Source organism: Besnoitia besnoiti, chromosome II (assembly GCF_002563875.1).
Source record: "Besnoitia besnoiti strain Bb-Ger1 chromosome II, whole genome shotgun sequence".
Lineage (NCBI taxonomy): Eukaryota > Apicomplexa > Conoidasida > Eucoccidiorida > Sarcocystidae > Besnoitia > Besnoitia besnoiti.
Genome location: NC_042357.1, coordinates 4,818,626 through 4,846,449, shown reverse-complemented (window position 1 = coordinate 4,846,449; position 27,824 = coordinate 4,818,626). Strand labels below are relative to the sequence as shown.

At 58.2% G+C, this 27,824-nt stretch overlaps 3 protein-coding genes and 1 non-coding gene across 4 annotated transcripts; 3 read left to right on the top strand and 1 right to left on the bottom strand.

The window, feature by feature from the left end:
• Positions 1-216: 216 nt before the first annotated feature.
• Positions 217-975, top strand: BESB_040270 (putative Ras-related protein Rab-5C; the record flags this gene model as incomplete). The annotated part of the gene is made up of 1 exon (XM_029362613.1): positions 217-975. One exon carries the CDS (start codon positions 217-219, stop codon positions 973-975), a length of 759 nt encoding a protein of 252 aa, XP_029221578.1.
• A 1,853-nt stretch (positions 976-2,828) lies between these two features.
• On the bottom strand, positions 2,829-12,029 carry BESB_040260 (uncharacterized protein; the record flags this gene model as incomplete). The annotated part of the gene is made up of 12 exons (XM_029362612.1): positions 2,829-3,050; positions 3,199-3,335; positions 3,483-4,119; positions 4,574-4,801; positions 5,153-5,464; positions 5,918-5,997; positions 6,315-6,387; positions 6,565-8,934; positions 9,314-9,664; positions 10,136-10,630; positions 11,038-11,530; positions 11,851-12,029. 12 exons carry the CDS (start codon positions 12,027-12,029, stop codon positions 2,829-2,831), a joined length of 5,577 nt encoding a protein of 1,858 aa, XP_029221577.1.
• A 4,103-nt stretch (positions 12,030-16,132) lies between these two features.
• Positions 16,133-23,982, top strand: BESB_040250 (putative DNA replication licensing factor MCM4; the record flags this gene model as incomplete). The annotated part of the gene is made up of 15 exons (XM_029362611.1): positions 16,133-16,511; positions 17,079-17,390; positions 17,776-18,140; positions 18,460-18,622; positions 19,085-19,369; positions 19,773-20,116; positions 20,572-20,828; positions 20,974-21,138; positions 21,364-21,480; positions 21,782-21,947; positions 22,241-22,410; positions 22,753-22,913; positions 23,183-23,352; positions 23,648-23,720; positions 23,921-23,982. The coding sequence occupies 15 exons, from the start codon at positions 16,133-16,135 to the stop codon at positions 23,980-23,982; spliced, it is 3,189 nt and encodes a 1,062-aa protein (XP_029221576.1).
• Positions 23,983-26,403: 2,421 nt separating this feature from the next.
• Positions 26,404-26,476, top strand: BESB_041400. The gene has a single exon. It is a non-coding gene; the product is annotated as a tRNA-Lys (tRNA).
• The last annotated feature ends 1,348 nt before the right edge of the window (positions 26,477-27,824 follow it).

The following is a 27,824-nucleotide window of genomic DNA, read 5'->3' as shown; positions in this document are numbered from 1 at the left end:
ACCTGTTTCTATCTTCATCTTCGCTTCTTTACTCTGCCCTCGTGTCTCGTGTTTCCTGGCTTCGTCTGGCTTCCAGCTCCGGCTTGGTTCATCGTCCGTTCGTCTCTCGACTCGCCCTACCTCTGTCCGTGCCGAGGCCTCTCTGCCTGCTGTCCTGCTCCACTTTTTTTGTTTCTCGGCCTTTCTTCGGCGCGTCCTCCGCTCTGCGTCGGCATCATGTCATTTTCTCACGCCTACAGCGCCGGGAGCGGGTCTGGCGGAGCCGGCGGGGTCTCCTCTTACTTAACTGGGGGGGGCGGCACGTCTTCGGGGTCTTCTGCCTCGCTCTCTGAGGCCTCTGCTGGGCGGCCTCCGTCGTACAAAACGGTGCTCCTTGGGGACGCGTCGGTGGGAAAGTCGAGCTTGGTGATTCGATTCGTGAAAAACACCTTTTCAGACACGATGGAGACGACGATCGGTGCGGCCTTCTTCACGCAGACGCTGCAAATCGACGGGCGCACCGTCAAGTTCGAAATCTGGGATACGGCGGGACAGGAGAGATTCTCCTCGCTCGCTCCGATGTACTACCGCGGCGCGGCGGCGGCCATTGTCGTCTACGACCAGTCCAACATGGCGAGCTTCGATCGCGCACAAGTCTGGGTTCAACAGCTGCAGCTGAGCGGCAACTCGAACATCGTGATTGCCCTCGCGGCGAACAAGATGGATCTGCCGCACAAGCAAGTCGACCTGAGCCTCGGCCGGCAGTACGCCGAAGAAAACGGACTCCTCTTCATCGAAACGTCCGCCAAAACCGGACAAAACGTCCAGCAACTTTTCTCCATGATCGCCCGGCGGCTCCCTGAGAAACCCCTCAGCGCAGTCGGCGCCGCGAACGCCGGTGTACATACTGTCAAACTCACTGCAGACGACCCTGCCTTCCAGAAGCAGTCCGGGGGCCTTACAGGCAAATTTTCATGCTGCGGCGGCGGCAGCTGAAGACAGCGAAGCGGGATCAGTGCCAAAAACACTCGAGAAAATGAACAAGCCGCGAGGAACACGCACGCTCCAACTCGAGAGAGCAAGTCGACTTGTTAAAGGAGGGCGGGGGGGGGACCACGCTTTTGTGTAGAGGGCCTTACATTTCAACGTATTTCACCAGTCAGAGGAGAGGAGGGCGGGTACTCTGCTCACCCTCTTTTTTGGCGCCGGGGGTTTCGACGCGTGGCTCCAGAGAGGCCAGCGCGGGATGAAAGAAGAGTTGCCTGTTTCGTCTGCGCGGCTTCTTTCATGCAAGCCCTCTCTTTGCTCCATCTTGCATTTACCTTTCCGCTTTCTCTGAGACGCTATGCTTCGAACTACGGCCATTCTAGGTCGCGATCACTGCGCAGAACCCGAAACCCTAAGTGTCGAATCAAGAGTCTCTCGCCTGGGCGCCTGCCTCACAGGCTGCACAGAAGGAAGTCTCCAGCGCGCTCCCCAGGCACCCGCGTGCATGTCTACAGACATTCACACATCTGCATAAAATTTTTGCGGAATCGCACTGCTCTGCAGAATGAGACTCATATCCACACGCGAGCTGCAATTTTATATCTGTAATATATATACATCCATTCTAGCCTTGACTACTACCAAATTAGATGAAAAAACTATTAAACTTTATGTAAACACTAACTTTTTGCTGCCCTTCGCATATCCGTATGTATGTAGATACATACATATATTTATATATATGTATGCGTGTAGAGAGGCAAGCATGCAGTCCTTGCTTTTCTTCGTTGGATCCGCACATTACGAGGAAGAAAAGGGGAACGAACACCTTACGCTAAAGCGGGTGGGCTCTCCAGACGACACCACACCCGTTTTTCAATCTTTTTCGCCGCCTTTTGCGTTACAATTTTTGCAGACTCGCAGGCTTAAACACGCTGCTCATGAAACGCGTTGAGTTCCATGGTTACAAAAGTTATCAAACCTGAGGCTATGAAGACATCTGAATTTTTGCTGCCCTTCACATATGCGTATAAATGTATATGTGTGGATATGTATATCCGCCGCATGTCAAGGTTTGGGGGAGCAAAGAGCTCAGGCCTCATCACCCCCAGAAACATCGTGAGCATGCGGCGCTCACAAGGCCACGCGGCAAAGAGAGCCAGAAAAAAGGGAAACGAGGAGTGAGCGACGTCAGTGGGGAGTTGAATCGGGGGCAAAGAGACAACAAAAGCGAACGGCGCACCCTCGATAGAGAGACACTACGAAAAGAGACATTAGGACAATTAGACACTAGGGAAAGTGAAAACTAAAAGCACGGACGCAAGCAGAGAAACAAACGGAGATTGAGTGATCTGAGCAGAAAGGAAAAACATCCGGATGCAGCATTTTCCCTTGGTGGCGACAACGGACACAGCCCGACGAGAGGGCAAGGAGGCGCGTCATCGCGGCAGGCGTCTCACGCGCCGCGCCCAGTCTCCGCTGCTCTCTGAAGTCTGAAGGGAGCAAGAGACACAATCAGAGGACAACTCGCGGTACGCGCACTCTGTTCTCGGCGTTCCAAAGGCACTCCGCAGCTCTCCTCAGCCGAGCCCAAAAGAAGAAAAGCTCTGCGACAGCAGGGCCGCCTAGGAAAAGGCACGAAAGACACCCTACACCTTAATCCCCTCGCACTCCGCGTGTTGTTCAGGAGCCGCTGAGGCGCCGCATCTACGGCGGGCGAGACGCGCACAAATCGCATGCTTTCGAAAAGGCCTTGCAGCCCAAAATGCTTTCCACGAACTATGATGCCTTCGTTGATTCGATTTGTGATCCACAGTTCTCGATCTGGGATCATTCCTGGAGGCGGGTTTAGGGTTTAGGGTTTAGCTGCTTATACTGTGAGACGATAGGTACTTGCCCCTCCCCCTCCCCCCCGCGCCCGCCAGCTCACAAACTGAGCGAGGGAACATGCAGACGCACCTTTTCAGCTGTTTTAGCGAAAGCGCAAGTCCCTCCTCTGCAGCCTGGCTGAAACGCTCGCGGCTACCGCCTGCCTTCATGTGTTGCTGAGCCCAGGTCAAGTTCGTCCTGAACTCTTCCACCAGCTGCGAAAAAAGCAAAATACATTTCCGCCCTCGTCTTCCATTTCCGCGGTTTTTTAGAGTTCTGGGAATCTCTGGTGATTCATGGTCATGAATAAAACGTTCGCAAAAGGCGCAGACCGGGAGCGATTGAAGATTTCCTCTTTCTTACGTCGAGAAAGTCAGATCGGCCGATCTGCGGCATGGGTCCATCAATCTGAAAGAGCGCCTCGGAGATCCACTCCGCTCTCTGTTCGACGGCGGCGCGCTTGCGTGCCGCGAGGTCTTCCTTGAGGCCTTCAGATAAAACTGCAAAAAAGCGGAAAAAAACAAAACAACCCGTACACAGAAGCGCGACACCGAAGGCGCCAGGCCCCCACGCTGCTCGTTGCGCTGCTACGCACATCCGACCTCGTTTACCCGTTCAAAAAAAAAGCGGAAACCTTCATCACTTACTCTTGACTGTACCCAGAAGGGCCGCCTGGCTAAGGGGCAGCGGCTCTCGCTCGAAGAACTGCGAAGGATAGAAGTAGGAACACACGGAGAGGAGCCAGGAGCCGCCGGTCGACTGCTGAAGGTCTGCGGCGATCGCCAGCGAGAAGGCCTCTTCGAAGTTCTGCGCTTGCAGGCAGTGCACCAGTCTCTTCTTCAGCTTCTCCTCTTCACTCTCTTCGCGGTTGCCGCCGCTCGCGGCCCCGCCCATGTCGCCTCCCGCAGAGTCTCCGCGGCCGCCTGCGTCTCCGCCGCGGCCCCCAGGCCCCTCGGGGCCCCCGGCAGCCGCCGCGGGTGTGGTCGCGGCGTTAGCGTTGGCGCCCAACGCGGCGGAGACCGCTGCAGAGGCGGCGGAGACCGCTGCAGAGGCGGCGGAGGCCGCCAGGGCCTCGGAGCGCTCGGTGAGAGTCTGCTCGGTTTTGGTCAGATCCGCGCAGAAATCGAGACGCAGCTGCCGGAAGGACTGAAACACCTGCTCCATCTTTTGCTTCTGAGCCTGCAGCTCTCGCTGCTGCTGCTGAAACTGCTGCGCCATCTGCGTCTGGTACTGCGTCTGATGCCGCCGGATGGCCGCCAAAGTCTGCGAGACGCCCTCCATCGACTGGAAAGCACGCACAGAGACCGACAGACGCCCTATCACACAAGTCATCCATGACTCTGCCTGCCTCTCCCCTGCGCTTTCACTCAGTCCCCGCACGTTTCCTGTTTCTACGAACTACGACAAACCCCCACGCGCGACCCCTCCCCTAACCCACCCTCCCCCTCCCCCCGTGTCTTTCAGTTGCCATGGCCAGAGCCGCCAGCACACGCCACCGTCCCGCCTCCCCTCCGGCGCCCTACGATAACATAACAGTCACAATGCCAGTTCCTTAAAAGCGGATTCTTTATCTGTAAACAAAGGGCTCTACTCGTAGCACATTTGGGCGTCGCTCCCCTCTCGTTTCCTGCTCGCCGCCCGTCCTCGCGCGTGCTGCTGCGTCTCGTCGGCGTGCATATCTCAGCGCGGGCGCGGACTGTCTCCGCCGGCGCCGCACGCCCTCGCCCTTCTTACTTACCTGCGCGACCGCGTCGGACTGCGCCTTCAGGCTCTCTTCGAGGGCGTCGAGTTGGTGCTTCACGGCGTCGAGGCTTTGGGCGCTCAGGCTGTTTTGTCTCTGCAGCGGCGCCTGGCTCTCCAGTTGCCGTTGCAGCTTCGTCGCCAGCTGCTGCAGATTGCCTTGCGTCTGCTGCACGCTGCGGTCGATGGCCGCGACCTCCTGAGCAGACTGCCGCCGAAACTCCGCCTAAGAGGCACGCAAACGCAATCAAACCACGCGTGTCTGTGCAGCTGCGGCGCCCTAAACCAGGGGTTCCGCATCGGTCTGAGGACTCCCAGCGCCCGAAAAGCCCGTTCTGCGTGCGCGGTGAGACACGAAATCTCCACGCGCGCGTGTGTGGGCACGCCCTTCCGGCGGGCGGCCGCAAAAGACCCTCAGAAGGCAAAATCAAGGCGAAAAAAAAGAGGGAGAATTATTTTTGACTCGTGAGACTTATTCACCTGACATTTTTATCCTGAAATAATTGCAAATTATTTTTTATAATATCTAAGAGAATATAGAGATAAACACTCTTTCTCTCGATCTATTCCGAATTACCAGTTCGGCGGCGATGACAGCCTTGACGTCGGCGAGGCCGGCGCGCACCGCCTCTTTGAGGCCGGGGACGACGTGCTGAGCGAAGAGGGCGCCGAGTTCAGTGCTGACGACTGGCGCGAGGACTGCCTTCAGCATGTCCTTTTGCCTCTCACGCTCCTTCGCGTCCGCCTTGCTCGTGTGCTGCTTCTCAGCGTCGGGCTCCTCCGCCTTTGCTCCGTCGTTCGCTCGGTTCAGCTTCTCCTCGGCGGCGGAAAGGCCCGACGCCCGCAGAGAGGCGGCGACACGCAACGAGACCTCCTCGCCCAGAGAACTCTGCGAAAAGAAGACAAAAAGGCTGTCTTCATACGAGGATAAAGGCTCGAATCCAGACGCGAGGCGCGAGGCCGGACGGGCAGCACAGAGATTGCCGCAGAGACTGAGACGCGCGAAAAGAGACAGAGACGCTCCTCCCGTCCGCAGATGTGTCAACCCCCGCATGATGGGTAATCGAGTTCAACTTCGAGTTGATCCAGCAACTGCTGTCTCGACTGCGCTTCCAGTAGAATGGAGCAAACAAGCACTGCGATGCTGACCTCCTTCTCTTGAGCTTCAGGGAACAAAGACGGGAGAAAGCCCGTCGCTCACAGCCAGGACAGAGAAGACATGCGACGCAAAAGACGGCGTCAGATACAGGTCAGTGACCTTGAGAGTGAAGCGAACATTTGCGAGAGAGAAGAGGACAAGCTCCCGGTCGAAACATCTTTTGCTGTGTTTCTTTCTCCTTACGAGCGCCTTCGCAAAAAAGGTTTCTTGAAGTGTTTGAAACGAGCGGCTCAGCGAGTCCTCCACCGCCCTCTCCACTGCGTCTGTGCAACACACGGAAATCACGCTCGCACTTTCAGACATATGTGTGTGTATATATGAAGAAATATGAGTATATTTGCGTATATTCATGTGCTGCCAGTCAAACTGTTACCGCTTTATATGCATCTCGACAGTTCGCGAGGCTGCTGTCGAGGTCGTGGCCAGCCTTCCCTTCCCTCAATCCTTCTTGCTGTGCATGCCGCAGATCTGCCGCGTCTTACCGCGCAGAAAAACGATTGTCATTCCCCTGATTTCGCTGTTGGGGCGGCGCGACTCGCCCCCAAGTGACGCCCTCTCGTTCTGCGCGTCATTTGCTCACCTCGGCCGCTCGCCCGGTCAAGGCTCGTTGCAGGCCCCGGCGGCGACGGCGACGCGGCGGCGCTCCCCAGCTTCTGAAGGCACCGAAAAGCCAAAGAGAACCAAAGTGACGGAGGAAATCGAGCAAAGAGCCCAGCGAATCGAAAGCATACCCCGATTCACGAACTTGACGATGTGTTCACCAGCATCCATGCCTCCTCGCATCGTTTCATCTGTCTCTTTCGCTTCTCGAAACCGCGTCTTTCGCTTACCTCGCTATCGCCTTGTACCCCGGTCTCGACATCGGGAAGAAGGGCGTGGCCGCTGCGCAGGAGCCCAATGAGTTCGCGCACAGACGTTTCGAGGGACGCAGAGGCCTTGATCTCTATCGGCTCCTCCTGGCTGTTTTCGGCGGCTCTGTGCCGTTTCTTCGCAGTCTCGCGGCCGTCCGCCTCGATCTTTCCCGATGGCGCCCGCGCGGCGCCCGCGCTCCTTTTGTCCTCGTGCGCGCGCTCGCCTTTTGCTGCCTCTCGAGTCCTCCGCTTGCCGTCCGCCTTCGCAGAGGCCTTCGCAGGCGCGTCGTCCCCTGCCTCAGCCCCAGCCTTGGCCCCTGCTCTCTCTTCTGCCGGCGCGGCCGCACTGGGAGGCGGCACCACAGCCGAGGCAGCCTGCGCCTTCTTCTTCTTCCCCCCTGCCGAGACCGCAGCGCCAGCGCCATCCGCCGGCGTGCTGCCTTCCTGCGGGGCTTCTGCGTCCTCCGCGGAGCACGCGATCTCTTCTTTTTTCGCGCCGGCGTCGCCGTCTGCCGCCCGCGCGTCCAGGCTCGCTTTCTCCTCCTCGCACACGTCGCGCTCTGCGTCGCCCTGAAGCTCCTCTCGCGCCTCCGCGCCGCGCTCGACGGCCAATGCCGGCGCAGCGAAGGGCGCCTCTGAGGCGAGCGAAGAGGACGCGAGCGTGGGCGCGGCTGTGGAGAGATGCGGCAGCGGCGTCTTCCCAAGCAGCCGCATGAGCATGTCGCGCGACGCAGCCTCGCGCGACGCGGGCAGCGGGGAGTCTTCCGCCGGCGCAGGCGAGGCCGTCGGCGCGGTCGCGGCGCCCTCCTGCTTCTCGCCGTCTTTCCCGCAGTCCTCGGAAGAAGCCTCACCCAGAAGGGCCGCAGGCGCCGCGTACACCTCCGCTGGAGAAACCAGCTCCGCCGCAGCGTTCTCTGCGCTCGCGTTCTCCTCCTCGCCCGCCGCGGTCGCGCGCGGAGAGGCCGGCGACGGCTGAAGAAGCATCCACTGGAGGTCGGGCTGTCTGTACAGCTGCTGGAGGGTGCGGTGGGACTGCCCCTGAATCAAGTCGTATTTCTGTCCTTTTCCGCCGTCGCGATCCGCCGCCTTCACGAAGAAGCTGTAGAGCGCCACTTCGCCGGCGCCGAGGGAGTCGAGCGTGTCGGCGTCGCCCGCGGCAGACCGCACAGACGCGGCTGCGGCCGGCGCGTACAGCGAGAAGACGGAAGAGATATTCTTGATGCGGGACGCCGACGGCAGGACCAGCAGCGCGGGGAGAGGCAGCCGCGAGGCGCGCCTCAGGAGCGCGTCTCGCGCCCTCTTCTCGCGGGCGTCCTGGACAGCCCCTTCGGCGTCTCCCGCGTTCTCCTCGCGCGCTGCTGCGTCGCCCTCCGGCGCCTCGTCGCCGCCGCGCATGTGCTGGTTGACTTCAAACACGAAGACGAAGGAGTCCACACTCGCGCGCCTCTCCGCGGCCGCGTCCTCCTCCTGCGCCTCCACGCGGTCGCCCTTCGCCGCGGGCTCGCCGCAGCCCGCGACACCCCACACGACAGAGCGCCGCGCGCCGTCGGCGTGCACGAACGCCCAGGGCAGCTCGGTCGTCTTTCCGCAGACAGCCGCGACGGCGGACGGCGCGGCGGCGTCGAGGAGGAGAGTCTGCGCGGCGGGGCCGAGAAGGCGGGGCGGCGAGCTAGCAGCCGCTTCGCCCGCGGCGCCGCCGCGCAGAAAGAGCGGAAAGGCTCGGAGACAGCAATTGTTGGCGGTGCCCACGAGAAGGAACGGCGCCAAGCTGCCCGCCCGGGCGCGAGACTCCGCGCGCGCCTCGCCGTCTTCTCCCGCGAGGACCGTTTCCTGCGCGTCTGTCGAGGACGCGGCGGCGTAGAGCACGTTGATGGAGGTGATTCCGGAGAGACTGGCGAGGAACTCGCGGCCGCCACGCGCGCTTACCGTCTCACACACGGAGGAGGGCGCCGTCGTCGCGGCGCCCTCCTCCGCTGCGCCGGGCGAGCGCCGCGACAGCAGCCCCGCGCCCTCGAGGTCGCTCGGGACGGAGCCTGAAGACGAGGAGGCCGAAGACGGGGCGATCGCCTTGAGTAGAAACGCGTCAAACGGATTGAACTCAGCCTTCTTCTCCCTGGCCTCCGCAGCAGCGCCGCCCACAGCGAGCCCGAAGAAGAGGCCAGAAGCCACGGCCTCGCCGCTGGACTCAGAGGAAGAGGCGCGCGAGGGCGTGTCCTCTGGCGACAGCGACAAAGGAAGCTCGGCGCCGAGGAGCGAACTAGCGACTTCCCTCATCGACGGGGGAATCGGCGGCGCCGGAAGGAACTGCGCGGCGACCAAGCTGACCCGCGGAACTCTGTTGTGTGTGGGCTGCGAAACACATCACGGCAAGAGACAGACTGCGAGAGAGCTGGCCGTCGCTGGAAACGCATAAGTGGCGCCTGGCCAACAAAACAGAACGCAACGCCGAGCGACCGCCCAAGCACATACACACACATATATACATACACACTTCTACATGCATATAGAGACACTTACACGTATATGCATATGCATATATACATATACATACATATACACATACACTCATATACAAAAATATACATATATATGCATATGTGAATAGAAATATGGATGTGGCGGGGCCTACGGTGAGCCCTCTATCGCCAGAGGCTAAAGCTGCACGTGCACCGAGAGCGAGAGAAGCAGCAGACCGCGGATTTAGGGAACTTGCCGCTTCGAGGCTCACCTCGATCCGCCAGGCAGCGACGCATTTGTCGTTGAAGGCGACCAGGATTGAGCGCGAGACGGGGCAAAAGGAGACGCCGTTCACGGAGATCGCGTCTGCGCTGGTGGGTTTCTGCGGGTGCGCGAAAAAGGCTGGCGGCTGCCCGGCGCCACCGAGCGGAAGGAACGGCGCGGAGGCGAAGGGCGACGCAGCTGCTTTGCCGGCAGCGAGTGGAGTCGACAGCGAAAACGTGTCAAAGGGCGAAGTGGTTGAGGCCGCGGGAGCGCCTCGGGCCTGATCCACCGACGCCGAGGCCAGCGCCTCGCGCAGAGGAAGGACGCATGCGCAGCAGCTCAAGACAGACTCGTCCACCTGAGAAAAAAGGCAAACAGAAGAAATTACAAGTCCCGCGAAAAAGAAAGGACGCAGACAGACAGCTGCGCGCAGCCCAGGAACACAGGTGAGGAGCTGGCGGCCGTCGCAGGCAGGTCTTCTCACGATGCCTCCCGCGTCGCAGCATCGCTTTTCCCTTTCATCGCGGCTTCGCTCAGGCGTTCCATGTCGACTCTCTCCGCGAATCAAAGAATGCTTTGAAATTCACTTCATACGCGACACTCGCCGTGAGCCTCGCCTGAGGCTCCTGGAGAGGGAAGAGTCACTTCCGTGAAGTGCGAAACCGCGAGGCGCATGTGCGCATTCCTCACACACGACCCCAACGTCTCATGCCCTCATCAGGCCAATCGTGATCGCCCACGCTTTCGTCCCTCGCCCTTGTGGCGCCGCGGCGCGCGCGCGAGAGTTCGGCGCGGCTGCAGAGGAAGCGTGCAGCAGGTGACTTCTCACCACAAGGGGTTGCTCTTCGGGTTTGATGTTTTGCGATATGCAGTAGCTCCTGAGGACGGGGAGACTCCAGAGAGTCACTTGGTGCCTTTGAACAGTCACAAAGTAGACGTCGCCGGCGTCTGCGAACGACGACGCCGTCCCTGCGCCCGCCGAGCAGGCCACCTCGGCCTCGCCGGCGCGCACCGGCGGCACCCAGGCGACGAAGATTGAGGAGGCGCGCCCGGTGGAGCCCAGCACGGGCGCAGTGAAGAGACAAGGCCCCTCGGGCTCGGAGGCCTGCGGGAGCTGCAGCAGTAGAAACGCCGCCGCGCCGCCCGCGTGCTTGGCGGGCGCAGCGGCCGACGGCGGGGAGAGCTTGAAGACCGAGACGAGGTTGTTCGAGTCCGCGACCAGCAAGAACTGAGGCTTCCGCCCCTGGTACAGGGAGACAGAGACAGCTGCGGGCTTTGGCGAGGGCGGTCCCGCGGGCGGCGACGGCGGAACGTACAGAGACGCCTGCAGCCGCAGCACGCGCACCACACCAAGCACAATCGCACTGCACGACGCGGAGACGGGGACGCAAACGGCGCACCGCTTCAGGCTCTTTAAGCTTCGTCTTCTCCGAGCTGTTCGGGCGGTAAGCGTGACGGCCTCGCCCGCCGCCGACGGAAAGAGCGAATCGCTAAACTCCCGTGCGTGATTTGCCGCAGAAGCGGCTGCCTGTCTGTGTGCAGCTCCGCCTCTTCAAAACCAAAGTCCAGTCTTCCTCAGTCGAGGCGGTGGGTTCGACTCGCTGGCGGAGAAGGTCCGCCAACCCGCTGCGTGTGCACGCGATGAGGCTGCCCTGTCCCTCCGAGGGCTCGGGACCATTTCCTCGGCTTTTTCAGGGTTTTTGCCCGATTTTCTCCCCGCATTTTCCGTACCTTGAACGTTTCCTCGATCCCTGTGTCTGAGCTCCCGACGATGGGCATCACGCGCACGCCGCCGCGGACGCCATACGCGACGAAGGTAGGATTGGCTTCGATTGCGCGGCCGGGTGGCAGGAACGGGGCGAACTGCGGAGGCCACGCGAGGAGGTCTTCCGCGCCCTCTTTGCCTCCCTCTGCAGCCACGGCCGCGGAGGAGGCGTCTTTGAGGAGCGCGACGTCATACGTGGAGACGTCGCAGAGCGTCTCTGAGGACCGAACGCGCGCCCCTCCGCGCTGGAAGGAGAGCAGCGACAGCAGCGGACTGCGCCCGGCCTCCTCGGGGGTTGCCTCTCCAGAGGACGAAGGCAACGCGGAAGACGCAACCGCAGCCTCCAAAGGGATCAAATGCTCGGAAGAATCAAAGAGAAGCAGCGGAAACCGGTCACGCAGCACGGCCACAGCGGCGGGCAGCTCAGCCGCGCACGCAGACGAAGAGGCCCCCGAATGTCTGAAGCAGAGTCGAGGAGAGGCAGAACGCCAAAACCAGAGTAAAACAGCGTTTTCGCGAGTACCCCTAGACGTTCACACATACGAATATGCAAGTATATAGTTGTATATATATATATATATATATATATATATGATTGTGCCCGCAAGAAGACACGCATCCACAGCTACGTTTCTGTAGGTGTACCTGTCTGTATATAGCAACCCGCATCGAACGCGTGACATGTAACTAGTCGCAAAACCTCCCTGATCCTCGCATGAGAGCCGCGCACACGCCCATCTTCTTTCACGTGTCGTCTCAGACATCTTCCTGCCGCTCACTTATTCCGGCGGGCGAGGAGCTGGTGCAGCCCTGCGAGGCCGGCCTCCGCTCGCTCGCGGCCGCTGTCGGCGGGCGTTTGGTGGTTGCGGCGATCGCCTGCCAGGAGTTTGTCGTGGCTCCTGAGCAGAGTGTTCGGCGCAGAGGCCTCGAGGCCCTGAGGCGCGACCTCATTCCCCATCTGAGCGACAGGCACCGCGGAAAAACGAAAGGAGACACGCGCACCGCGACGGCCTGGAGGCAAGGCGAAGCGCCAGGAATGCAGCGAACTAGAGGCGAGGCTGCCGGCAAGGCGTGGCCGGAATGGAACCCCCCGAAAAAAGCCCCGAGAAGAGAGAAAGAAGAGAAGCCAGGCGAGCAAGGCGGGATGCATGCGACGGCGCCAAGAGGCTCGGACGGACGGAAGTCGCGTGACGGGCGAAGAGAACGAAATGACGTAACTTGCAGACGGCCAAGTGACGGCGACTTCTACACCGGTTCCCGTGCGTAGGCTCCCTGTACACATCTATTGTCGGGTTGCCAGCGTGCCGCGAGCCTGCTGGGTGGGCTATGGTCTGCACACGGAGGGACTTGCCTGAGGCCAGGAAAGGACGATCTACGAGACAGGAAAAGGACTGGAAGCGGAGACACCGGAGCGGAGAAAAACGGGAGAGCTGGGAAGGGAAAGTGACTCGTCTTCGTGGTCGAGGAAGAGACGAAGCATCGCTGTAACAGACCTGTTGCTCGGAGTGTATGTACAGCTCGGGATGGCACACCCTGATCTTTCAAAAGAAGAAGCGCGTTTAAGGAAGCAGAGGCCGGACACGCGGCCACACCAGCGGAAAAGGAAGAAGTCTTTGCTTCTCCGCTCGCTGCAGCTATCTGTGTGTCCATAAAAAAGGAGCGAGACACTTTCCGCGATCCGTTCCGCAGCCACGGGAGAGGGCTCTCTTATCTGCGTTCTCGAACCGCCGTGTACATACACCTGAATCCCCGACCCACGGCAAGAAAGGACACTAGACGAGCTTCGTCGTCGCTTAATCGGCAAAACTGCCAGCAAAACAAGCGGAAAATGGTCTTACCGAGATAGCGGTGAGCAAAAGGCACCGGCCCCCGGCGCACTCTCGCGGCTGGCCTTTTGATGCATGCGCGCCGCGGACGTAGAAACGCGAGTCGGCGATTCGACGGCGCTACAGTCGCCTGCAGCGCTAGAAGATTTGCTCCCATTCTGAGTTCTTCTTCTCTCTTATCCCTCACGCAGTCCCGAGGTTATTAGAGGGACGTTTGAGCGGAGTCTGCAGGCGCTGAGGAGATCTGATCGGCTGAACAGGACAGCGGAGGCGGCATGTAATGCGTCTGCGGACACAAGCAACCGAAGGCGAGAACGGGACCAGAAGGTCTGCGCGAGGAGTAAGGAGCACAGGGAGAGCGAGAGCCGAAGAAGAAGCTGCGAGAGTATCGTGGAGGAGAGGCTGACAGAGCTGATGGAAGATGAACTGGACGGCACAGAATACATGAAGGAATAGAAGGGGGAGGGGAGGGTGGGGGGGGGAACACGAAGGAGGAATCACAGGCAGGTAGGGAAGGGATGAGGAAGGGCAAATAGGAGACGACAGAGTGAGAGAAGAAAGGGTCATAGAACGAGCGTATCACTGTGGGACGAGAAGCGCGGGAAGGGAACGCTTGCGTCACACGAACGCATGTATAGGATAGGCGGTGCTAGGCGAGAAGGCATCAGGTAAAGACAAGGGCGTAGATAGCAGCGATCTAAGATTTACGGCAAGTAAAACCTCTAGAACGCTATAGAATTGAACACGCAATGAGAAAAGGTTCCTCGAGACTCAGTTGGTTTAAAATTCCCATGCGTCACCCGATCTGGAGGTGTTCACGATTTCGCAAAATAATCATACTCTCGCAACCATAACACGCTGACAAACATTGCGTCTGGTGTACACGGGCCCTCGAACTAACTGAGGGCGGAGGAGCGAGCGCGAGGGAAGTCTCGCTCATCAGCTATCCACCGGAGGCGCACGTGACGCCAGATTCGAATTCTCACTACGATAGGTTTTGTTGCTCTCCTCTGTTTGAGTTTTTCTGTTTTCTCCTCTTGTCCCTCTCCTCCTACGTGCATATGGCATATGTATATATACGTACACGCCTGCGGTGCAGCGCTCAGTTCTCCCCGCGCCAATCGTTATGCCTTGCCTCCCTTTAGTCTCGACCCGCACACTATAAGCATAAACTCGTCTATATTCAGTTTCACGAGCAACCGAGCCGTGCCCCGTTGGATGCAGCAACGAGAGGTACGCACCGGCCGTGATCTCTGTCCATTTGGCGGGATTCTGGGGCAAATTTCTGCAGTCGTGTCGCTTGGACCTGTCTCTGTTAATGCCAAGTAGCATTCGCTTCAGCGCACAGCCTGTCACTCTCACGGAAGCAGAGATTTTATCTGCCACGCCGCAACGATGCTGCCCCTTTGGTGCCTGCTAGCTCCTTGTGGCCCCATTCATCCACACACAACGCATTTATACGCATTCGACGTTAGCCAGCCTCCTCTCGTCTTCGTTGAGACGTGTATATACACCCCAACTTGCTGTTTGTTGCGTCCATACACTTCGTCGTTGGCATGTTTGGATCTCGCCGCTGCCCGTTTCCCTCTTTCCATATCGTGCACCCTGTTTTCAGTGCCACAGCCCGTGCACTCCCAACACAGTGGAGCACCCGTCGCGCATTTCTCGGTCTGAAGTGTGGACTTGCAGGGTGTAGTGGACATTACGAGTTCAATTCGCTCAGCAGCACCCAAGTCAGGTTTAGTAGAGCCAAAGCAGACCTTTTCCTGAACCTCAACTCTGAGCTATGCGTCATACGAAGTAACAGGCTCATGGCGTTGCGACGGTCTCGCTCTGAGTGCCGCCTCTGGATTGTGTGAGAGTTTTTAAAGACGATTTCGAACACAGAATCGAAAAAACAAGCTCGCCGCTCGACAGGCGGCAACCGCGCCCCCGGCAGGCCCACCACCAGTCGCGGCGAATAAGAGTGTGTCTCTCGATGCGCCTCAGCGGCAGACGAAGGGTAACTGGCAATTTGGGAAGGGTACCTGGCAATTTGAGAAGGGTAACTGGCAATTTGACGCTAGACGCACGTTTTTGTGAAAGACCTTTGCTTCAAGGACAAATGAAACCTCCGCGCGCCTCGAAGTGCATTCCGTTGTTCCGTCGAAAACATAGGAAGAAAAGGCATGAAGGGCGCGTCTGTCTCCTCGTCGCCCGTCCCTTTTTCTCTGGGAGGAAAGCGTGGACGCCACTGCTGCCCTTGCTGCCCTCGAAACGTCGCCGACCCCGTTCTTCCACGACCCCCCCATGCGCATCTTCCTCCCTCTGAGAGGTAAAACCAGCTTTCCGCTACGCGGGCGGCCAGAGTTTCCGCGGCGCTGCGCGAGGATGTGAAAAATTAACGCCGTCTTTTCGCGCGCATCTTTTTCTCGCAGAAGGGCTGCTCCGCTGCCTTTGGTTTTTTCGTATTTTTCCTTCTCGACAACCTGAGGCCAAACTCGAGCCCGTGTCTCTATCTCTCTCAGTCGCCTTCCGACCCCCTGCTGCGCGTGACCTGTGCGACGCTTCTTCTGCACAAGCTCCAGGGCCTCGTTCCCCCTCTCTGTTTTCGCAAAAGGCGTTTCGCGAGTGTCGTGAGGAGAGTGCCAGGGCTGACAGAACGATTGATCAAAAACTGGGATGAAAGGGGGGCAGTACTCGCCGACAGCCCGAACGAATCCCTCTCGAGATTGCCCTCTAGCTGGCGTGTGCGTCTTCGCATTCTGTCTCCTTGCGGTTGCGCTCCTCCCTGTTTGTATCCTTCCAACGAGGCGTCGTTTGTCGTAGTCTTTTATCTAAAAGCCTCTTTCTGCTTGCTTGTTTCACCTCGTTTCTTCTCATTTTGCCGTCGTTTGATCTCCCCGCCGGCTCTCTCCCGCCGGTCGTGGCCATTGCGCGATTTCCCCGAGTTTGTATGCTGCAGATTTTTCCGTTGCACTCTTCATTCTCCGTTCTTCCAATCCTTCGCTCTCCAGAGTCTCTCGTTTGCCCTTTCTCGCCTCCTCTCCCCCTCTGTCCGCGCTCCCCAGCCTCGGCTCCACAGGACCCCTTGGCTGCGACCCCGAAAGTGAACTCCTGCTCTCTGCGCGCGTCCTTCCGCTTTTCGCTGCTTTCAACGTGCCCCCTTCTCCCTTGCGCATTCTCTCCCTGAGGCGCGTCTCTCTGCGCTCCGTTCCCGTTCCGAAGACTCTCGCTTCAGCTTCTCTTCTGCACCATGTCGTCGCCGTTCCGCAACAGCCGCAGCACGCGGCGGTCGACGGTCGACGGCGCTCCCCCCCCCCCCGGCGAGGAGGGACACGGCAATCGGCGGCGGAGCTCTCGCGCCCGGGACGACGATGGCTCTACGCCTTTTCGCGAGGCCCTCGCCCGCGAGCCAGAAGTCGAGGAAGAACTGGACGAGGAAATGCACGACGAGGGGACCCCGCTGCGCGGCCTACGCGGGCAGACCGATGGCGGCGACGACGAGCGACGCGACAGAGAAGGCCGCAGGTCTCTCATCGGCATGGAGACGCAGGGCGAAGGCAGCCAAGGCGGCCCCGAAGACGATGAAGCCTTCCAGAGGTCCTCGCCACTCTCCAGACGCAGACGACCGAGTCAGTGAAAAGAAAATGCACACAGGGCGCCTGGCCGCAGCCGCAGCCATGCATCGTGCCTATAGGCGCATGGCGCGGGTACTAGACACAGAGAGAGAAGGGTCTCACGTGTGAAGTCGTGTTTGCTTTCTGCGCTGCTGGAGATCCCCGCGTGTTAATACACTTGCGGGTCGTAGCTTGGCGGCGGTGTGCGTCGTATCTGCGCAGGTGTTTGTGGCTGTTGGAGTGTAGTCGCTAATATTGATTTGACGCACTCTCGAAACCCTGCTTGCCGAGACTAGAGCACGGTTTCGTGCGTGGCGTCGACCTCCGTTCGAGAAGAATGCGCGTCTCCGCCGCTCCCTGATGCCGCACCATCCACATTCATCTTTCTTTACATACATAAAGATATATACACACTATACATATATACGTATTCCTATGTAGATCAGTCAGTATATATGTATGTCTTCCTGTCATGTATGTCTGCTAGTATATATATATATGTATGTGTCTGCATTTATTCCAGTTGAAGGGGCGAGGCAGAGAGTGCAGTGCGTTCGAGTGTGTGGCCGCGCGTGGGTGCAGCGACGCAGAGTCAGGCGTTTTCTCAGCAGGGCTTCTCGCAGAATCTCTCAGAGAATCCTCAGGCCGCGCACATGTCCAGCACCACCAATCGCGGCCTCGAGTCTTCGGCGAGCGAGTACGGAGGCACGCCGCTCGCGGTCCGCCGCGTCCGCTACGCCCGCGCAGATCTCGGGGACATGGGACGCGAGTTCCTGCTGCAGGACAACGACATGCAGCGGCTGCCTGAACTCCCCAAGGAAGTCGTGAACAGCGACATGGAAAAGAAGTTCAACGACTTCTTCGACACCTTCCGCATCGAAGACACGCAAGGAAGTACGCAGGTGCCCAAGGCGCGGCCGCAGCGGTCGCGCGGCCGTCGCCAGCCAGCCCTCCCTTCGTTGCAGCTGCAGATCAGCGCAGGCTTCAGTGCAGAGTGCTGGTTTGGAAGCTCCATCCATATATATAGATACATAGTTGTCTCATATGTATGTGTTTATGTATATATATGTGTATGTTAAGTGGATGTGAAGGGGCGCGGACGTGGACGCGGACCACGTGGTGGCGTCTGGGTCTGCGTCGCTCGCGTGTGTGTCTCGGCGTGGCGGCGTGCGTTCGAGGCTGTACTTTTTCAAAATTGTATTCAATTTACTGAATAAATGGCAAACATTTTCTCGCACCTGCGCATCGCGGGCAGTGTCTGTCGCGTTCTGTGTGCCAGTTTTGGAGCTCTCCGAGGAGGAGCTGGCGATCTCCGCGCTGGCGAGTGAGCCGGCGTACGCGGAGTCGGGATGCCAGAGCTTCTACGCGATCAAGCTGCTGCAGTACATGGAGAAGCGCGGTGCAGCAGTCACAGCGGGGCACACGTCGGCCCCCGCAGGCCTGTCCTTCGATGTCTCGCTGCAGCATCTCTTCCTTTTCGACCGGCACCTGTACGATGCCGCAGTCAACGCGCCGCAGGACGCCATCGCCGCCTTCGACGCCATCCTCCGAAGAAAGTTCGCTGACCTCCGCGAACTCCACGGCTGCTTCAGCGACGAAGCCACTATGGGCGCTCTGGGCGCCGAGGAACTTCTTCTGCAGCAGGTGAGCGGACGCGGCACAGCCTTCCCCACACACGCTTTCCTACCTTCGTATCTATTATATATCGGGAACGGGGCGTCAGCTGTGCGTGTGTGAGGCCAGCATATATGTATGCACACATGCATATATATATATATATGTTGATGTACGAGGGTAGATGTGTAGATATACTTATAGGTATCGATATGAGGATTAGCGGAGAAGGGGAACTGGAGCACAAGCTAGAGGACGAGCTGTCGATCGCCTGTGCGGTTCCGCCGGCGTCGTCGAAGAGTGGAGATACGCAACGTTTGTTTCTGTTTACTTTGATGCGTTGGTTCAGGCGCCTCGCCTTCGTCTCTTCTCGAAGCCGCCAGCGCTTATGGACTCTGCGCGCTCGCTCGACCCCTCGATCGACCTCGACCGGCTGGTGTGCCTAAAGGGCATCGTCGTCCGTACCAGTGAAGTGCTTCCCGAGATGACGATGGCCGCCTTCAGATGCCAAGGTAGGCGGCAGGTTGTGTCGTTTCTCGAGCTCACGCGGCGCAGTGAAGCGTCACCTACGCAGCTGGCGTATCCAATATCCTATCCAGTGCCCTAGTTACGTGGCGGATACCTGGTATCCAGCATCATAGTCACAGCAGAGAGAGAGACAAGCGCCGGGCTATCTCGCCTTCGGCGCCGGCGCGCCCAGCGACACGCGTGCGCAGGGATCTGCAGACGTGCGAAGGCGAACGCCCTGCCTCGAGAGAAGCACCTCGCGGAGGCTTGGCTTCAGCTGTTGTCTGATTGGTAGTGCGTGCGTGGTGACTGATAAGAACGATTCTTCCCATTGGGAGGCACGCAGCCCGCCTGTGAGGGCTGAGCTGCCGGGAGGCGACGCGCGCTCAGTCGGAGCGCCTTGTGCTGCTTTTTCTGTCCGGGGGCGCTGCATCTCGCTGAAGCCTTGTGGTCTGTTTTTTCTTCAGGTCAGAAGCGCGTGGACGTCAACGAATACACGCCTTGTCTGCAGGAAGTCTACGAGTGCGTGGTTAACGGCGAAGTGTTGGAGCCGAAGAAATGCGAGGCCTGCGGCGGCACCAACACGTTCGAGCTCTGGACGGAGCAGTGTGCCTTCGCCTCCAAGCAGCTCGTTAAGCTTGTCGAGCTCCCCGAAAAACTTCAGCCCGGCGAAACGCCGCAGTCCATCTCCGTCTTCGCCTACGACGACCTTGTCGACGCCTGCCGCCCCGGTGACCGCGTCGAACTCACCGGTGAGACGCACGACACGCGCGCGACGCGGGCGCCAGCGCACCTGCAGCCTATATATATATCTTACGTACACGTGATTTATGCGTAGAATATTCAAAACTTGGACCAACAAAAGAAGTTTTTCAAGTATATTTGTATTCTTTTTGCTGATGTGCACGGCTTCGGCGGCAAAGAGCGACATCGTAGACGGCGCATTCCGCCTAAACCGTAAATGCATTGCACGACGCGGATCTGTGCGTCCGAGCATGTGCGGCTGGCATTCGAATTTGAGATGTACGGGCGTGTCGCGGAGCCACGTGCGCCGTTTGGATGAGGCAACACACTTTTTTGGAGCCCGTAGGGCTCCCGCTGTCTCGCGTTCACTTACCTCGCTCGCTGTTTGGCGGCTTTTTTTCGCGCTTTAAGGTGTCTTCAAAGCCGCCCCTCTGCGCGTGAACCCGCGCCTGCGCCTGCAACACGCGGTCTTCCGCACCTTCGTTAACCTGATTCACGCGCGCAAGGAGACGCGCGAGTCTGTGCGCAGCAGCTCGCTCTGCCAACCCCAGCTCGACGGCGAAAGCCAGGAGGGCGGGCAGGGTGGCGACCGCGAAGAACAGGAGCGCGCGCGCCTGGCTGCCGGCGCGGACGCGGCGTCGGCTGCGGCCGCCGCGATGTCCTCCGGAGGAGCCGCGCCCGCCCCTCTCGACGGCGAAGACTTCCACTTCGCCCCCGAGATCGAAGCGAAAATCAAAGAAATCAGCCAGAGATCCGTGAGTCAACAACTCTACATGTGCAGCAGCGCGTATTTCCGCAGATACAGAGACGTCGTCTGCTTGTATAGGAGCCTGTGCGCGCGGGTAGCGGGGTCGGTCGGCCGCGTGAGGCAACTGCCGCCGCCAGGATGAAGCACAGGGCGACTTACACACACGTGACTGGGTGGGTAGACGCTCATCTTGGAGTCGCAGGTTTAGGTCAGATTTCAGGTTTCAACGTTCCCTCCTCAAGCCGCTTAAACCCTAAACCCTAGACATGACATCGACTGCATAGCGAGTGTTGTCTCCTGGTATCATTATGAAGTCTTTCGGTCTGGTTCCCCTCCTCGCCGTTGGCATGATCTCAAAGTTTCGCCGAAAAGTCGAATGGAGTCGACGGGCGACTGTCGTTGTAGCCGTGCGTCGGGTCTAGGCTGTATACCGTGTATGCGTGTCTGCTCCGCATCTCTCAGGACGTTTACGACTTGCTCGTTCGCTCCTTTGCGCCGTCGCTGTTTGGCCGCGAAGACGTGAAGAAAGGCATTTTATGTCAGCTGGTAGGCGGCACGCAGCTTCCGGCGTGCGCCGGCGAAGCGGGCGAAGGCTTGAGCAGGTCGCAGAGCGCAAAGAGCAAGAGCAAGTCCCGACACGAAATTCACATTCTCCTCTGTGGCGATCCCGCAACCGCCAAGTCGCAGCTGCTCCAGTACGTCCACAAGATCTCTCCGAGGTGAGTCGCCGGATGCTGTCTCCTAAAGTTGAGGTGCATGCGGATCGACGTGTACGCACGTTGCACTCATGTGTGTGTAGCTGCGGGGGGGCGATGTTGCAAATTTGAAAAGCGAGAAAGGGCGTCGTGTCTGCGGATTGCTCAGGTGTATGTACACTTCCGGCCGAGGCAGCAGCGCCGTCGGTCTGACGGTGTGCGTCTCGAAGGATCCCGAGACGCGCGAATTTGTCCTCGAAAGCGGAGCTGTCGTCTTGGCAGACGGTGGCGTCTGCTGCATTGACGAGTTCGACAAAATGGAGGAAGCGGGAAGGTACGTTGCGTTGACGCATATGTCCGTGCTCATTTTGCTCGTCTACAGATGCATGCAACGCCCCTTCTCAGACCCGCGGGGTAGTGACCCGCAGACGCGACTCTGTGCAGGGAGCGAATGCGTCTCGGATTGTGTCGCGATGCAGCGACGGGTGTCGAAAAAGAGGTGGAAGAGGCCGCGTTTTCAATGCGCATTCCTTCTGTTTTGTTTCATTCGCGCACACAGATCGATTCTGCACGAAGTTATGGAGCAGCAGACCGTGACGGTTGCCAAGGCAGGTATCGTTGCCTCGCTGAACGCGCGGACTGCAATTCTCGCTTCGGCGAACCCTGTTAGCTCGCGGTAAGCAGGGACCAGTTTCTCTCCTGAACGAACGAAGAGAGTTCTGTGAAAAGGCGCGCGGGTTTGGTTTCTCAGAGCATTACGCCTCCACGCTTTACACTCCCATTCGTTTGTAGTTTATTCTGTTTTGCTTCTTCACGCGGCTTCTCCTCTCTCCGCTCCTTCGTCCCACCTGTGTCCTCCGCTCTTCGCCCTTCATTTCGCGCTTCTCGTCTCTGTCTCTTGTCTTCGCGCCGCCGGCCGTCACTGATTCTACGAAACTCACAAAATGTTCTGTTTTCTTTCTTCCGGTTGCGTGCAGATACGACCGGCGCCGCGCAGTGATTGAAAACATCAACCTGCCGCCGTCGCTCTTCTCGCGCTTCGATCTGATTTACCTGCTTCTCGACACTGCGGACCCCCGCACAGATCGCCTCCTCGCTCACCGTCTGTGCAGATCTTTCGGTGGCAGGAAAAACAACGACCAGGTGTGCACGAGAGACCCCCACATGGCCTGTACTCGAACGCATGCATCCATGACGTACACAATTATATTTATTCATATATATATATTTAGAGTGTGGGCGTGCCAGGGAGGTTCGGCTACATGTGCGTAGGCACAAATAGATTTATAATACATGCATGCATATATATATATGCATGCCCTTGTTGGCTACTGAAAGCATGTTGCCCTCCAGGGAGACACACGTGTCTCCCTGGCGCCGCGCGCGCTTGGATGTCCCCCCTTTGTCTGCGTTTTCGTCCTCGCGTTCCGCCGCAGGAGGACCCACATCCGTCGCAAGCGAGCAGCAAGCCGCCGATCCCTGCGGGCCTGCTGGGCATCTACATTGCCTACTGCCGGTACCGGTGCTCGCCGCGATTGACGTTGGAGGCACGCGACCACCTCCGTGACGAATACCTCCGCATGCGCCACAGAGACGTGACCAGCAAGTAGGGCTTTCTCCAGAGGGAAACCCCAACCTGATAAAGCAACAGGGTGGCGCGCGCTGTCGAGCGAGCCTGGGGAGCCCAGAGGGCTGTGGGGGTCGGAGTCGTGTTTGCCGTTCTGCTGGCCTCTGGTACCCCTCGGGCGTGCGGTGTCTTCTCGCGGTGTGTGTTTTGCTCTTGACGCACCGCGTCCGCCGATGAGCGCGTAGAGTCCCGAGTGTCTCTTCTCAAAGTATCTGCTGAACTTCTTCGGCATCCGCGTTTTCGCGGATTCTGAGGTTTTCTAAGCGTTGTCGCGGCTGTCGCGATTTTTGGCTGGTGCCTTGTTTTTGCCTCGGTTTCTAGGCACCCGACGGCGACCATCCGCCAGCTGGAGTCTCTAATTCGACTCTCTGAGGCGCTGGCGAAGCTCCGTCTCGCGCGCGAAGTCACGCGCGCAGACGCGATCGAGGCTGTCCGTCTGATGAACCTCGCCACGTACCAGTCTCTGGTCGACCCGTACACGGGTAGGTGCTCCAGTGGCGACAGACGCCGGGCTTGTGCAGCGCGAAAATTCAAGAAAAGTGACCAGATGCAGAGGGGGGGGGCGGCAGGCGTGAAGGCGAGAGTGTATCTGGGGACATGCGGATGCGGCCGCGCTGATATCGGGGCGACACCTGGCGCAGATTGGCCGCGAGACGGCGGGATAGCGCCAGCAGGGCTTCTACGGCGGATGTCTGGTTCAGGAAGCTGGGGGCTTGGTCAGGTGCGTTTTTTTTTCGTTTCTGTTGCTCAGGTCGCATCGACTTCGATCAGATTCACTTTGGCCAGACGCGCCAGCAGCGCATGGTCGCCCAGCGCGCCACAGAGGCGATCAAGGAAGTCCTCTCCGCCGCCGCCAGCGCGCCAGGGCAAGCGGCCATGACCCGAGAAGACATCTTTGTCAAGGTCAAGGAGTTGATGCGAGTAAGCAGAGGCGCCCGTCGCTTGCGTGTGAACGAGTGCATTCTGTTCGTGCCATTGCGCGAGGTCTACAACGTGAAGCAGGGGTCACTCCCGAAGTTTTGCAGAAAACTTGTGTGCGTCCGGCCTCTGAGTCATCCCGAGAGGAGATCACCGTCTTCAACCGGAAGTAGTGGGGAGACTCGCGGGGGGTGCCTGGTCGTCGTCGTTTTCCATGTGCGAGTTCACGCACACATCTGACCCCCGGAAATTGCATTTTCTCCATACTTTCTGCTCGCTTTTCTTGTCCTCGCACCAGCAAACCGGAGGCCAGCACGAAATCGTCGAACCCAACTTGCTATTTGAGGCCCTCTCCAACCTCGAGAAAGACCGTAAGAAGCCGCAGCGGCGCACAGACCGCCAGGCGTCCATTCTTTTAGGCTTAATCGTCTTTTTATGGATTAATGCCCGTATATGCGTGGGGGGGTGGGAGACGTGCGTGCATGCGCGGATGAGAGAGGTTGGTCGACACGGGCGGAGATGCGACGAATCTTTCATCTTGTGAACTCGCTCTGTGCGTCATGTGTTTCAGAAATCGTGACTAAGAAGCCTGGTGGTCTTTACCACTTGAGCGCCTCGCCCGCAACTGCCTAGAGAGCCGTGGCGAACTTCGGCGTGGGTTTCATGACCTACCCCAGCCGTCAGCTCGACGACGAGACAACAACGAAAGCAGACGCACGGGATGCGCCAACACCTCCGACTCGAAACAGGTGCTCACGCCTTGTGGTGATCCGAGGCGTCACCTACAGAGGAAAGCAGGAGATGAGGGAACTTGAGGAGGAGACAATGCGCAGTTGCGGCGTTTTCCGCGGGAATGCCAAACGCAGTTCCACTCGGGTGTATGGTGTGCGCCACAGCTGTAGCGCCCTCGACAGCATGTGACAGCTCATTCGACAGGCGAGACATGAACGCAGGAAAACGGGTCCCGAAGTATAGGAATCGGATTTTTTCAAAGAAATGAACAGAAGCGAATACACACGACGCGCTCACAGACAGGTTTTCAGAGTGCAAAAATTGAGGTTCTAGCGATGCTTCGAAGCGGTACACATATCGAACTGAAGGACGGAGGTTCGCTGTGGTTTCGCAGATGTTCGCGTAGACTAAATGGCTGACGGTATTTTGTGCAGTCCACAAATCGTTGCATCAGCGAGTGACGCGAGTGCTGCGGGAGACACGGCTGCCGATGCAGAAGCGTGCTGATGAGGAAAGGGCGGTTTTTTCGTTCCTGCGACGTGCTCGACCCGCCCGATGTATGTGCATGCGAGGAACCTGCTAGATGCATCCAAATGAAAGTTTCGTACAGGCAGAAACAGCGGCGGGCACGCGAGTGTGCAGAAAAAACTCTCAGCTCTGGCAAGAGCTCGGTATTTGCCAGGGATGGCACGTACATGAACTGTAGATGCGTGTATGATACACATATTCATATCCATGTTCGTGCCTCATTGCGTAGCTTGACGCGTCGTCTGCCTGCGATATGGGTCGAAGAGTGGCTGTGCGAGTAAGCGCTCTGTTTCTGTCAAGTGTCGGTTCAACACTTTCTCGTCCTGAAATAGACTCTTTTCGGTTTGTCGAAGAGGGAGATGCTTCGTCTGTTTTGCTCTGCGTGGTTGAGAACGTCTCTGTCTCTGTCTTCCCTCGACGGGCCTCCGGAAGACCTTGCTTTGATTCACGACCTGTATCGTTTTTTGCTTCCAACAAAGTTCATCAATACGCTCTTGTCTTTTGCAGTTCACGCCCTCCTCTCCCGGGGCCTCAGATTTGGATGCTTCACCCGATCTCTGACTGTCCACGAAGATATGCCGGATCGACCCCCCACCAGGAAAGGTGGTACCGCTTGGAAACTGCGGAAACCCAGTAACTGTAAATAACTAGTGTGGCAGATGTACCGCCGTCAGAATGCCCGATGTCAGTGAAAAGCCAAGGGAATTTACTCGTTTGCCCACAGACACACGGAGGCGTTCCCCCTTCGACCAAATACTTTGACGTAGTCTTGCAGAGGCTCGAACGACTCTCGCTTGTGCGTAAATCTGCCACCGGAGACAACTTGTTGGTCTTTCTGCATTTCGTAGCAGTCTCCACATTCACGTCGCATGCACATAAGTGCCTGGTCTGCTCATCATTTTCAGTGAGTAACAAATATCGCTGGCAACCTTGGATGCCGGTTGCCAGTAGAACCGTCGGTACGTGCCGTCGAAGCAGAGATGAACTCCGACTCAAACTGCCAAGATGTTTTGGAGGTGCTGATAACGACCGCAGACGACAACCGGATCATCCCGCTAGCGGCGATGGTTTGACATGCTTCGAGGCACAACTGCAGTAGAATCAAATAAAGGAGTGTGGCAGCCACACAAATTGCAACATTATATGAATGAGCAGGTGGAGAGCAACCTGCCAGGAAAGGGCACGTGACTGTAGTAACTGAGTTCGTGCACGTGCAAAAAAAAAATTCGAATGTGGGCGAGATTGCCAAATATGTCGTGACAATATATCCTGCACTCATTACGATGACGAATAGCGGGGGACTAGCTCCCCTACAGAAACATATCTTCATTGAGTGTTATGGCTTTCGAAGACTGACGTAGAACGAACGGCGCAATATGATCTGAGCAACAAATAAAAGACTGAAACACGTAAATGATTGTTTACCAGACCGGCCTGGGTCTGCACACCGGCGGCACATAGTGCCCCTCGAGAAGTGCAGAAGAGGAGACCAGCCTCCCGAGAACGGCGAGTGAATGTTACTGCCTTTCAGAGGATTCTTTATCTCGTACTTTCAACAGGGAAAGCAGTTCCAGGAACGTGGATAGCCGGTCATTATGTGTCGTCTGGCCAGCGTGAGCGTCGCGTCACGAGAGACGAATGAGGCGGGTGCGTGTGACAGACGGAGGAAGTGCTCCACTACAAAGCTGTTTTTGGATGAAGAATTACTTTCTTCCGTCGTTCGAAGGGACAAACGCCCAGTTCTAATTCAACAAGGGGTGAAGGAGGTGTACCTCACGTTACAGTTCGTACCCGGCCTCTTTAGCTCAGTCGGTAGAGCGCCAGCCTTTTAAGCTGGTGGTCAGGGGTTCGAGCCCCCTAGGAGGCTTAGTATATATTCAATGTATATTCAATGCGCAGTTTACTCTGATGTGTATTTCATGCGGGATCTGGCAACGTTGCCCGTCCGCCAAGCAAGGGAAAGGCTAACTTGGCGTAGCGACTCGTCAGCTACAGTCAGTCCAAACTCGGGGTAGGCCGGCGTGTAGGCTCTCCGCCCACCTCCACACTCCCCTGTTGTGACTTCTTCTAGTTTTTTTTTTTTTTAAACCAGAGTTGCGCCAGGAACGGCGAAAAAGCCCCGCAACAGGCACCATAGAACAACCAACAGGTACTTGGACGCATTGTCAGCGGCATGAAATGCACAACCCGCGCGTTGAGTGCAGGAAGCCAACGAGCGGCATTCTGCCGTGGGCAACCCCGAGTTTTCATCAGACACCAGGAGATGCTTCCTCTTTTCGAGGCCGCGGATCAGCTAACCATTTCGCGCATCAGCGTCAGCGCAGCACACTGAAAAAAGCTTCTGCTGCTCCTTCTGCATCGGGCGTCGCCCTCCGGCTCGCGAGGCGGGTCCCTTCATAGGCTACTTCGAGCGCAAGTCTTCACGCATATCCCCCCCCCGAAAAAGCTGGACAATTCAAGATCTAACTACACAGCAGCGATTGAGAGCGGAAGCTAAGCTGTCAGGTAAGGCCCGAACACATGAAATCTAAACCAAAGGCCGGCACTCGAGCGACTAAGGAAATCCTGCCTCCACCTGCGTCAGAGCAACGCGCGGGAGGCTCCCCGAAGGTCATTCTTCCCTACACTTCATCTGCTTGAAATACAGTGAACGCGCGCCAGGGTTGTTTGCTGAGAGGGGCGACAGAAAGACAAGCTTGAGATGACAAGTTAGCATTTAGCATTGCCGCTACCGTCGCACTTGGCCTAGCTTGTGCAATAGCAGCAACGCTGCCTCGTCATCTCATTAAGTCAGGACCACGACAAGCTTCTCCCCGTTCCTGCGCGCCGCGCGAGTTGCGTATACATTTCACTTCAATGAAGAATGGTAGTCTTTGTGCCCTAGCGGTTTCTGACTGTGTTTCGGTGCGAGGCGCTAGACACGCACGCTGAAGTGGGCAGCATCAGAATCGTGCTAGCACACAAAGTCCTACGCTCACGGCGTTCTTGTAACGCTTTTGTGGAGAAGAACTCCGGACGCAATGCGTGAGGCGAGCACCTTATGTTCATCGCAAAAGTGTACAAAACGCTGTACGCCGTACCGGACAGCGTTTTAACAAGACGAACACCGAGCGAGGTGAGTCCCGTGGTTTTTCGTGGGTTGCACTCTCCAGTGACGGAAGACTGTGCGAATTTATGACCGACGGAATGGAATCAGCTGCACACCCGAGCCTGTT